At 31.5% G+C, this 13230-nt stretch overlaps 1 protein-coding gene across 1 annotated transcript; it reads right to left on the bottom strand.

Moving 5' to 3' along the window:
* Positions 1 to 1888: 1888 nt before the first annotated feature.
* UBC20 (ubiquitin-conjugating enzyme 20) lies at positions 1889 to 3804 on the bottom strand. The gene is made up of 6 exons (XM_079024122.1): positions 3423 to 3804; positions 2821 to 2848; positions 2495 to 2722; positions 2344 to 2407; positions 2198 to 2257; positions 1889 to 2110 (listed from the first exon to the last, which is right to left on the bottom strand). Exons 1-6 carry the CDS (start codon positions 3545 to 3547, stop codon positions 2058 to 2060), a joined length of 558 nt encoding a protein of 185 aa, XP_078880248.1. The 5' UTR covers positions 3548 to 3804; the 3' UTR covers positions 1889 to 2057.
* Between the last annotated feature and the right edge of the window lie 9426 nt (positions 3805 to 13230).

Raw genomic sequence — 13230 nt, 5'->3', positions numbered from 1 at the left:
CTATAGGTCTAAGAAGAAGGCACCTCTCAACCAAGGTGTTTAAAGGTGAGACGGAAATGAGTTTTTAGGATGACTATACATCGCGAGTTTTCTAACAAACTTTATCTTAGTTCATTTTGTAATGTATTCCGGTTGTTTTATGGTGTTCTGAAAACATTTCTTAACGAGAGCCTATAAATGATAAACTCACGTATTTTAGTAGTTATGTATCCAAGTGAAACCTGGTAATTTGATCCAAGCTAGGTCCTTATAGTGACCAATTGATGTGTTCTTAGTTATATAGTTAGGACTAAATAGACCTTCGAGTCTGTTAGGCATGTTCTAAGCCCATCTTGCTAATATGATTCTAGTAATTATGGTTTCAGCAAAAATTTTGACCTCGATGCAGGTCTACCTCACATCCATGCAAGGATAAGTTTGATAGCAATTAGATCTCTTGATTAGTATAACCGCTTAAATCGTAGTGTCGTGCTTACACCTAGAATAGAGTAGTACCAACGTGTACTCATGATCTTAGTTTACAAGGTCTCGCGAGCGGTATGAATTCACTTACGACGATCTGTCTCTTGTGATGCCTGGGGCAAAATCGACGCACCTTGCAGCTTTGCAATTCAACGCTTGGCTGCATTCATCCCCTCCTTGAATGTCGTGTGTCTACCCTGTTACTTTCTTACTTCTGCCCGGGCGGCGATAAGGTCCTAAGAAGAGAGTTGGCCTCTGAAATAGTAGTCTCTTTCCGAGTTTCGGGTAAGTGAGACGGTGGGGTTCATAGTAGCGCACAATTTTTCAAACTCGGTTTGCAGTCTCCCTATTTTAATCCCCGATGTTCGTGATTTGTCGGGTCTTCGCCGGGAGGGCTCTGTCAGTCGGTCCCCCGTGGCTGAGGTCATAGCACCCTCGTTGGTCTCCACATGGTGATTGTTGTCGTTGCTGTCGACTTCAAGCCTCGATCACGGTTGTGTTTATTAGTGGCAAAAATCCTCAGTAGGCTATAAAAATGGTGTAGTAACTATAATGCATATAGTGATCATGTTGATATATGAGTATCCACTAATTACTGGAAATTGTTCTTTTGAGGTGTTGTACCTAATTCATCAACATCACTAAAAGCGTATAGAACTTATGAGATATCACTATGTATAAAAGTAAGTTTATTTTTTAAACTATTCGTGGAACTATGTTAGGTTGAAAATACTTTGAAATAGTTTATTTGTACCGGGTGCATTATTTTTAACATTCCAGTCGATGCTTTCTCGATCTTAATGACTCCAACTATTCCGAAAAATAAGAAGAATCGCAATGTCCTAAAAAAACCCAACACCATAATAAAAAATATCTATTTTTCTTATTTCGCATTTCATTTGGTTGTTTAATTTCAATGAAATATTTTTTTATTTTACATTTTTAGCTTTTAAATTAATTTTAATTATTTTAAAATATTTAAATTAAATATGAAAAATAAAAATAAAAAGTGTGGGGCTATTGAATAATATATGCCTAGTAAAGTGGAGTTCGTGGAGTGGGGAAGGCATGCACTTTAAGCCCAACTTTTTTCGTATTGATTCGTCATTAAAATGATGAAGTATTGCCATGGATTAATTATATGAATGGAAATGCTTCCTCGTTCTATGTTATGTGATATAAAAAAAAATGTTAAAATAATGACCCTTGTTGCTTCAGGCTAAACTTTTTTACAGTGTTTCCGCTATTTTAATGTATATTTTCATACTTTGGTAGTTTGACTATATATTTTAATGGTTTTTGACCTGTTCCCATCTTAAACTCCTTATTTTTGCATCTACTTTAAATATTCATGTATGCTTTGAGAAGTCACTTAATTTTTTTAAACATAATTCTAGTTTTGCAGTTTAATTAATCACAACAAACATATTCCAAGAGTAAAAAAATTTATCCACTGTATCACAACATACATAGGAAGAACAGAATTAGATCCCAATGTAATCATATATATATTGAAAAGTAAATTAAATGGAATTTTCTTTTCTTCTTCTTCAACAACATTTATCAATCACATCGCCTATTCCTTCCGTCTTCTCCTAATGATTTGGTTTCTTATATAGATGCTTCTCCACCACCACTTTCCTATATTCTGCAAACATTTTCCATATTCAAAATCAACCATTTATTTATTTTTTTATTTAATCACAATTAATACAACAAAACAACAAAACTATACCTTCTTGGTTGCTCCAAAGTGCTGCTGCTTGGGTGTTGAGTGGTGAACTTGTGTTTGGTTCTGAAATTAATTTAAATCAGTTTTTACTTCAAGGGTAAAACAGTAAATTCATTAGTTTTTACAAGAAAGATCATAATCATTCATACCTCCAAGGAGACTCTGGATTGAAATCAGGATAGTTCTCACATCATAAGCAGATGACCATTTATCCTAAAAAAAAAGTTGAATAATTTTGAATCAACTTTTCATTTACAAGAAACATTTATCAAAAAGATAAAAAGGAGATCAATTATTTACCTGAAGAATATCTAAGCATATGTTTCCAACGAGATCCACATTAGGATGAAAGCATCCAGTCTCAAATTTGACCTTTGGGGGCTTGAAAGGGTAATCATTTGGAAAAGAAAGTGAAAGTTTGTACTCTGTCCCTTCAAAGACAGTATCTTTGCTCCCTGAAATTGTTCCTTTCCAACAGAATATGTTGTCTTCTTCAGGAAAAGCAGAAATCCCAGAATCACCACTCATCTAAAATCACATGTAAAAATATCAATAAGATTCAATGTCCCAAAAATAAGAATCTGAATTTGAATTTAAAAGAAATGGACAAATGGTATAGAGCTTACCATCAATGCCATCAATTCAGACTGTAATCTGTTTCATTAAGACAACAAGAATGTATTAGAATAAGCATCAAGAATACATCGATCTAACAACGAAATCATTGGTCTTGTGTTTGCAATTTGTTCTTACAGAATTGAAAAAGAATTAGCATGGTTCAATTCATCTAAAGATGATATATATGTACAGAGAATAACAAAAGAAATGGGGTAGATATGAACATTCTTCATGGAGACGTGCCCCAAAAGTTGGAAACCCTGACTGGTAATAATAAACCCTAGACAAAGAAACAGATTTGCATAAAATTACCAAGTTTCCTTTAAAAAATCTCAAAAGCACAGACAAATTCAAGCAAAACTGAGTCGATCAGCACCAATGACAAATCCGAACAAGAGACGCGATTAGTTGAACAGTAAAACCTAGAAAACCTAGTCGGATTAATTGAATTCAATTTCAGGTTTCACATATAAGATTAAGACAGATCTACAGATGACAAAACCCTAATTCCTCAACCGATAATTTCAGATAGATTTCAACAAGATCAATTTATGAATCTCAAACTCAAAATCACCAGCGATTTTATGATCGGAAACCCAATTAAACGAACCTTTTAAGGACAGATTGGGTGTCGACGGCCTTAGGCGTTGGAAGAGGCTGTTTGGATGCGTTCGTGGGTGGAGCAGCAGTCCTGTTGTTACTGTTGTTGCTATCTTGATTGTTCATGGTTGCCATATATCGGAGTACAGAATTGAAGAAAGAATTCGAAGAAGGGTAGAAGATGAATGGATTTAAATCAAAAGAATTAGAAGAAGAAATTGAGAATTGTTTTTGTTCTCTTCTTTCTTCTTCCAACCTTGAGAGAGATTTAGTAGGGTTTTGAGTTCAGATTGGTTTGATGCAAATGAGGGGAAAGGGGGTTTTAGTAGAAGATTTGCACGCAAAGTTTCCCTTTTTTCGAACGTTGAGATTTGACGACGGCGTGTTTCTCTTGCAACGGCTAGTTTCTTTAGGGTTCTTTCCTTTTTTATATTTTGAAACAACCAAATCGCACACACATTGTTGATTCCTAAAATAAATTAAAGTTTTGTATATTTTGATACTAGGTGTCACATTCATGTATTATATAAGTTTATTTAAAAAAAATTTAATATGAAATTTTAACAATTTAAAAAGTTTGAATTTATAAAAAGATAGAAAATTTTTGAATTATTAAATTTAATGAGGCTTTAATGTATTGAATACATTACAAATATAAATAAACTCTTTCTAATAAATACCTTACATATTAAATGAGGAATTTTAATTTAATAAAATGACAAGTGGAAAAAAGATAATTCTAAAAAAATGACACGTGTCCAAATAAAGGGGAAGAGGACATGTGGCAAAAAGTTGTTTATTTATTAGGGACGATTTTAACAATTTGAAAAGTTTGAATTTATAAGAAAATGAGAATTTTTTTGAATTATTAAAATTAATGAGACTTTAATGTTTTGAATACATTACATATATAAACTCTTTCTAATAAATATCTTACATATTAAATGAGGAATTTTAATTTAATAAAATGTAAATTACAATAAAATGACAAGTGGAAAATATAAAATTCTAAAAAATGACATGTGTCCAAATGAAGGAGAAGATGACATGTGACAAAAAAAATTATTTATTAGGGAGGATTTTGATTTTGATGTCTTGTTAGCTAATCTAGAGTAAATTACACGAATAGTCCCTATGGTTTGAGTAATTTGTGCGTTTTGTTCCTAATTTTTTTTTATAACTCGGACAATCCCTAGATGTAATTTTGTTGCGAGTTTGATTCCTGACAAAGGTAAAAGAAAGATTGTTATACCTTTTTTTTATTTAATTTAAGGTTTCTTTTTATTGTTTTCTGATTTAATAGTATGGATAGTTTAATAGGAACCGTCCACCCACCCACTATGTACTACTTCTCGGACTAGAATGCCTACAAACCATAATCTATCTCGTTCCCTCTTTTTCTTTCCAGCAAGGCAGTGTCTTCTCCGACGAGAATGTAAAAAATCCTTTCTCATTAAACTCCATCTCCAGCCTCCTACACCACCACCTCCCAACCAATAGCCGAACCCTTCCTAATCTTTCGCTCTCCAAGCTTATATACCAAATCCAAACCTACAAATAGAACCAAATTCAAATCCACAACCAAAATATTTCCTGAAATCCCACCTGAAACCCAAATCAAACTTAAAACTCTACTATAAAGATTATATGGTGTTCTTTTTTGTCATTTGAATTAGAATCTAGTGGAGAAGAACAACTTCCGACCAAGATTAGCCGTTACGTGTTCAAGTTGATTGTGTGTATCTTCTGGTTAACCCAATGTTACCATAAAGAAGTTGCATTTTTAATAACCTTTTCATATTATATGTTAATATAACACTTCTAAAAACTTGACATATTTGATATCATTTTATAATTATGTGCTTTATCTTTTTTAATGTATATAAAACTACTACGCCTTAAAAACATCAAGGTTCGCCATGGTTTAAGGCTTGACATTGCTGCCAAACCACACCTCACACCATTTAGACCATCAATATAGCTTCACTCATGGAAAAATTAATTAGAAGAGTTGTTGGTAGTGATATTATGTTATTTTTTGTATATTCGATATATTTATCTTATAAATATGAACTAAGGATTCATGTATTCCTAAATGTGATTCTTAATTGTAAAGATTATAATAAATTTTCATTTATTGGATTAAGATTGATAAAAAAAATTAATGGTTATTGTCACTATCCACCCATGAACTTTTGTGTCACTATTTCTTCAATTTTATGGCTTCTTAAACTCCATAATTACATATTAAATAATTGTGGCCAGTTATGTGAGTTGATGGAAAAGTGACATGGCAAAACCTTGGCCATGTATGCTCCATCGTGTCATGTGGACCCAAATGAAACTCCTAACACAAGGGTTTCTTTAGCCCCTTAAATCAACTTCTTTCCCTATTATTCTCTCAAGCTCACCTAATAAACCCTAAAAGGGCAATTGCACTTGATTTCAACCAGATGAAGGAATTACCACTTAGAGTAACCCAGTTAACCCTTACCCCAAATGTAGTTATCGATACCCTCAAAGAAAAGAATGTCATGTATGGAACGTAATTAAGCTCAAAGGTTCTTCAATGATCCCTTTTCAGTAGTGAGCTATTTAACCTAAAGTTTGTGTAACAGTCCAAAAATCACAATAAATTTAAAATTTTCAAAATCAACCACTCATCAACATTGTTTACAAAAACAGTCATTATTTTCAAGGCCTTATTTCAAATCAGAGTTTTTCCCCAAGATCTGGATACATAAAACAGGAAGTTGTGAATGGTTACAACTTCGCCTTCCCAAGATCCTTAAAAGTACCTGAAACCATAAACTAAAAATGTAAGTTAAAGCTTAGTGAGTTTCCTCCAAAGTACCAACACACCACATAACAAGCAAGCATGCAAACATGAGCAGCCAGCTTGACTGGACCGCCTTGTATGGCATACAACCTATCTGGATCGCTCTACGAGCAACCGACCTGACTGGACCGCCTCGTAAGGCCTACAACCTATCTGGACCGCTCTACGGGTCATCGGCCTGACTGGACCGCCTCGCAGGGCCTACAGCCTATCCGATCGTTCCTGAGTGTCTTGCCCTACAACACAAAGCAGGACTGCCTCAACCCAATACAATATGTCAACATATACAACAAACAAACATAAACACAGAGCCATCAAAATAAAGATAATCATACGAATCTACTGAGCATCTACAATTATCATATCATTACCCTGACCAGGATAAACAACTTAGTGGGTCGGCCTTAGTGCCTTCGACCCACTAATAAAGTGATGAAAACTCACCTCACAATCTGAAAATAGTTGAACAACACACTGCTCTAAATGTCGGCTCTACAAATCACCAATTCAATATATAGAGACCAAAACTCAACTACAACTCAAAATATCTAAAATACCCTTAAGTCAAACATGGTCAACCCCGGTCAAATTCAACAACCCTTAATGCCAAATATCCATCCTGACGTCGTGACCAGACCTTGCTCACGTCGTGATAGTCCACTTGGTCCGATTCCAACTCTACTTGACCCAAACTAGCCAACCCAATTAAAGAAATCACTTGGGCTGACATCATGATGTGAGCATCCACTCTCACATCATGAACTCAAAGGATCTTAACAGAAGGTGGCGGTTATTCAAATCTCACGTCGTGAGCACTGTTTGAAGCTAAAAGTCACCATTTTAAGTCCTTAATCCATTAATTCCTCGAATCCATCTCATCCAAAAGCTAAAGGGGACTCCTAAGGTCCATAAAAGTGTTTCCTTTATGACCATGCTTGCACCATAGATGGTCCAACCCATTCTAGGTCAAAAGTGAAAAAAAAATATGCTTCAAACTCCCATGTACGCCTCTTATACCTCGCCAACTTCTAGATCTGAACAATATGATGGTCAAGGAACTCTTAGAACCCTTAAAGTTGCTAACTTTATGGATTTGTTTCACTCAAGCATGATAATCATGAAGAAAAGTGGACAAAATCCTAGATTTACCCATGAAATGTAATAAAGTTTGGATCTTTGATACTTACAAAGGTCCAACAATAAGAAGATGGGATGACAATGTTGCTAGTTTGTCCATTTCACCACTAGATTTGTCTTTTCCTCTTATTCTCTCCTTCTTCAAGCTAGAAACTGCACCAAAAATGGCTAAGAACTTCAAGGATGATAAATCTTAGGGTTCTCTGGGGCTTAGAGTGTGAGGGAGGCAAAGGGTGAACAACCCCAGCCCCCTTTTTCCTTTAAATATCGTAAATTATGGTTTTTGGTCCTCAAACTGCTCTCACATCGTGAGCATTAGATTGCTCACGTCGTGAGACTCAAAACAATGCGCGGGTCCGAATTACTCCTCATGATGTGACAAGCATTCCTCATGTCGTGAGAAGGGCCAAAATTAGAAACTTTTAACTCAATAATAATAATAATAATAATAATAATAATAATAATAATAATAATAATAATAATAATAATAATAACGAGATCCGTTTTCGACGTTCTTTATATCCATGCTTAGGTATTGACAAGATCTACAACTCTCCTTTTGACTCTATCGGCTAATTCACGACCGGTTATAAATTTAACAGTATGAGAAGATTACAATGTTTGACAACCGTGTAAAATTCATAACTTCTACATACGGACTCTGTTTTCGACTGTGTTTTTATCGTTGAACTCCTATTAGTGAGATCTTCAATTCTAATTTAGGTTGTGTCGGCTAAAAATTGATCGATCTAAAAATTCAATTAAATTCGAATTCCGGGCTGCATACTACTATGTCAAACCTTAGAAAAATCATAACTTCCTAATACGAAGTCATATTTGGACATTCTTTTTGTGTAAGTTCTCGGTTTAACATATATTATGAATTTCATTTAGATCCCTAAGGATAAAAAATAATTTATCAAAAATTCACTTTTTAGGTTACGTGGTGCCGTGCCGGTTTAGCCGTAAAACTTCGACGGGTCATAACTTCTTCGTTATAACCCGGATTTCAAAGTTCTTTATATGTACGAAACCCTTGTGACACATACTATAAACTAGTTAAGATTATTTATTATATATAATCTTCTATCAAAAAGTCATTTTTGACACTTGTTGTCTCCAAATTGATTAGCCCGAATCTGTGAGCGTTACAATTACAGAGGGAGAAAATGAAGAGATCTTTAATAATATGGAGATGTGATGTTGGTTTTGGAGAGAGAGAGAGAGAGCATCGACGTTCACCTTCCTCAATTCAATGAATAAGGGATATAGTAGACAGATGAGAGCATTGATAAAACAGACACTGGTTCTGGATTAGGGAACGAACGACGATGAAGTTATGAGAGAAATATGGATGATGAGACGATCGAGGGATTTAGGAGAGAAAGAAGGTATCGATTGATTTGGGGGGGGGGGGGGGAGGGGAGGATTTTCAGTACCATAAATGTCCTTAGATTAAGTTCAGTATCATACCCCCGTGTTTAATTTTTTTTTCAAATATATACAACAATGCCACAAAACATCTCAACCTTCTATTATTTTAATCTAACGACCCTCGTTTGGTTTTTGGGAAAATATAATTTCTCAAATGATCATTCATTCCCCTCTGTCTCTCTCTTTCTCTCTCTCTCTCTCTCTCTCTCTCTCTCTCTCTATATATATATATATATATATATATATATATATATATATATATATATAACACCACCTCACTTCATATTATAAATATTTGAGTGTGAGGTGGTAAGGTTTGGGTGTTGTAACATTCACTCTCAAAAGGCCACCTCTTGTAGTCTCATGACATATTTTTTAATGAAAAGATGAACAAGTTCGACACTTCAAGGGTGTTTGACATTTCTTTTGAAATGTCTTTTTGGACTTTTGGTTTTTTCAAAAAGTCAAAAGTTAAAAAATTTGTTTGGTAACTTCAAAAGATCTTTTAAATTAGTTTTTTGAGAAGAAGAAAAAAAAAAGATGGTTAAAAAGTCATGAATCTGTGACTTTTATCAAATTTTGGTTTTTTTTTTGCATTCTCAAAAGTTTATACAAACATATTTTAAAATTTTCTTTTGAAAAACAATCAAAAAGTCTTTATCTAAAAAAGACTTTTAGTTAAAAAAGGTATCCAAAGCACCTTCAACCCATATGGAAACTAAAATGGTAATAGATAATTGTAGATACAAACAATTAGTGGGTGTTCGATTAACATAATGTTTTTAATGAAATAGAATTAATCAAAATAATCGGAATTTAAAGAAACTAAAATTCAAATGAATTAAAATTTTATGGTGTATTTGGTTGACATAAAAGGGAATTGAATTTTATATTGTTTTCGATTTGATTTGAAAGTATATTAGAGATGAATTGAACATAAATAGTGTAAATTGACTTGATATCTTTATTACTTTTATGCAATCTTTCCTTATTATATAAAAAAAATAACGTAACGTTCAGCTGCGAAAGCATGTTTATTTATTAACAAATACTACATCTTAGTAATATATCTCTAAATATTACTAAAACAGAACCCTTAATTTATCAATGAAGCAATGAGGACCCTTGATTGCATTTTAATCCTATGTTTTCCACCATTAGATTAGATTGATGACATCATCTTCTTCAAATAAAATTCAAACATAATTATATTTAATTATAGAATCTTTAATAATTATAGAATCTTTAAATTCAATAATTACATTATCAATTATACCATATCATTATATCTATATATATGAGATATTAGTTTCTCTAATTAATATTGTTTCTAATTTAACTCTCTTATTTATAGCTCCTGGCTTCAAAATTCAAACCCGTTTAATTTTTTTTTTTTTTTTTTTTGAAAAAACTCATTAAATAAGCATATCAGTAATTTGGTCATTAACCTATAAAATCTCATCTAATCCTATTAAATTAGCGAAATATTTAAGAGTCAAAAATAAAGTCAATATTATTTATAGTTTATCTTCCGGTATATCCCACGTAAAATAAATCAATTTGAGATAATGGTTTTGAATTTAAAACTCATTAATGAAGCAAGTCAATTAATTTGAAATTTTGATTCAATATAAATGATATCATTTTTTTCTAGATGAATAACCGAAAATCTCCAAGATAATATTTTAGGATCCCATTTTTTTTGGAAGATAATGATTTCCTTATTGAAAAACAACCTATATATACGATTACATTGAAGTTGTTCTTCTTACGATTTTGAATTGAATCGTATGACTTACAGTGCTCTTCTTTAACGGTCTTATTCTATAATTTTTTATAGGTTCTTTCTTTACTCTTTTCTCCTTCTTCTACAATTTCTTATATTTACTTTGTTCTTATTACTTGTTATTACTATATTCCTGTTGAGAGGTCATGAAAGAATTAATCAATATACTTTTAGTATATTAGTTTCATTCAATTAGTTATAGAAACAAAATTATATCCTTTATATTAATTTTTTTTAATATGCTGACCCATGTTTGTCAAGAGAAGGCCATAAAAGTCGTTTTAACGTATGATAACAAAACTCGTGGAACAGACCAAAAGCAAGATGAATAAGTTTTTTGTTGTTACACTTCAACTTGCATAAACAAATACATATATCTTGTTCTAAGTTTTTCAATAATTCTTTTATACATATTATTATGCTCTTTAGTTAAAATTTCTAATTTTATATTACTGTATTTGTTTATATCAATGGCTTTAGTTTCAAAATCGACATTCAAGTACAAGACTTTACCGGTGTGGTATCACTTATATTATTTTATCGTGAAACAATGAAACTTCTAGAAAAACTACACAAGAGTTGCTTCAAAAGTTTAATGAGGTTATCGATATTAACATTATTTATATAAAACTAATTTTTTACCTTTTGTCTATCTATTTTTATAACCATTTTTTTTAATTTTTAGGAGGGTAATATGGAGATTGATCCATTTGCTTTGAATGTACTTTTCGATAAAAAGTTGGTGTTCAAATTCAAAATTCACATTATAATTTGAAGAGCAAAGTTGATGATTATACAATCTCAAACTTCATTGTTGATAATACAATCATTGTTGAATTGGAAAAAAATTTAACATCGAACATGAAACATTCTTTTACGAAGAATACTACAAACATTACACTTATTAAATTTTGTTTTTTTTATATTTCAGTTGACCAACTAACATATTTCTATGTACTACAAATGTAGGCGCCAAAATCCAATTTGTTTAATGTTTTGTTGGCAAAAGTCGGATCTCAAGACACATTAAATTCGAAGGTTTCAAAATATAATATAACTAAATCTAATATTTTAACTCAATAATTGTATGTATTTATTCTAAACTTACCCTTTTTCTATAATGTTATTGATTATATTTACTATATTTAAGTTTAAATTGCAGAGAATTTTACATGAAAATGACGAGCAATAGTTGATGTTTCTATTGAAGCTTGAGGACAATGCAAAACTCTAAATACCTTATACTTAATAATTGAGTATTTTGAAAAAAAAATATTTTCCATTAACTTTGATAACAAATTTGTTGAATTAAGCATATTTTTATGCTTATAAATTTGTTTTCTCTACTCACTTGTACTTATCATCTTGAAGATGAGAAAACATTAACCATGACTATATTGAAAAGTGCCAAAAAGATCATATTGGTCATACCTTTCTGACATGATCTTCAAATGTTCTTTGCTCAATTCTTTGTTTTTTTATTTATATCGTTTTTGTGTGTTTGATTTGTTTCTTCAAGAAACTCGGTTTCTACTAATTTTGATAAAAAATTGTTGAATTAAGCATACTTTTATGACTATGAATTTGTCAATTTTCTATTAATAAATCAAGTGTAAATGAATTTGAACAATTGTTAAATTTCATATTCTATAATGTAATTAATGCACTAATTAATCAATTAATAATACATGTCCAAGTGGTTGGGTACCTCCAGGACAATAAGCAAACATGCAATTTATAAGCAATTTCACAATATTATATTTTTTACTAGCTTTAAATTAACAATTACTTCTTTCACTTGCTTAAGATTATTGATTACTCATGTAAGTTTGTAATAAAATAAAATTTTGATAAATTGAAAAAGTTGTTCAACAAAACCTAATTGGTTATATATCAATTTAGGCTTCTTTTTGTGTTGTCATGTTTGTTGATTTGACTATGTAGGATTAATTTGAAGTTCTATTTCTCTACAGGAATGTTAGTGTTCACATTCGAGTAGAAACAATCACAATTGGTAAGTATTCCAAATGATTTTTCACTTACATTAATCAAATATGTTACTTTAAATGGTGCGTTTTCATCGAAGTCATACCGGTTATCACTATATAGATCTTCTAGCGGTCTATAGAAGAATCCTAGCGGCTCTATGAATAATTCTGTTGCGTTTTCAATGAATGATCACTCTATCAACATTCGTTCTCTAAAGTTTTTTTCTCTTATTTTTGATATACATGTGTGTCACAACAATAAGGCAGAAAGAGGTGTTAGTAACCATTAAAGATGAAAAGGTAAGATATAATTTAAGAATATTATATAAAGTATAAATTGTGGATTTGTGATATTTATTTGTATGAAAAATATGTTGTTTGATTGCTAGGTTATATTTCAGGTTTTTTTTTTTTTTTTTTTTTTTTTTTTTTTTTTTTTTTTTTTGTAATTTGATTTTGACAAGTTTGATCTAAATTTAATAATTGAAGCAGGTATGAAAAATATGTGCTAACGATTTTAAATTTGTATCGCCCTCCAGAAACTATTTGTAGCCTCATAGACAGTTCCTTCATATCTTGGTAGGTCTTAGCATTTTACCAAATTTGGCTACAAAAAGTCATAGATTCACTTCTT

The sequence above is a fragment of the Lactuca serriola genome, chromosome 2 (assembly GCF_051521515.1).
Source record: "Lactuca serriola cultivar US96UC23 chromosome 2, Lser_US96UC23_V15, whole genome shotgun sequence".
NCBI lineage: Eukaryota > Viridiplantae > Streptophyta > Magnoliopsida > Asterales > Asteraceae > Lactuca > Lactuca serriola.
The sequence above is the reverse complement of the archived record's forward strand: the minus strand, read 5'-3'. Positions and strand labels throughout refer to the sequence as shown.

Bases quoted from the DNA above. Each gene is read 5' to 3' on its own strand.
- UBC20 (XM_079024122.1), bottom strand. From the start codon at position 3,547: ATGGCAACCATGAACAATCAAGATAGCAACAACAGTAACAACAGGACT. The intron at 2,408-2,494 runs GTAAATAATTGA...CTTTTTTTTTAG, and splicing joins TATGCTTAGATATTCTTCAG to GATAAATGGTCATCTGCTTA. The intron at 2,258-2,343 runs GTATGAATGATT...AATTAATTTCAG, and splicing joins AATCCAGAGTCTCCTTGGAG to AACCAAACACAAGTTCACCA.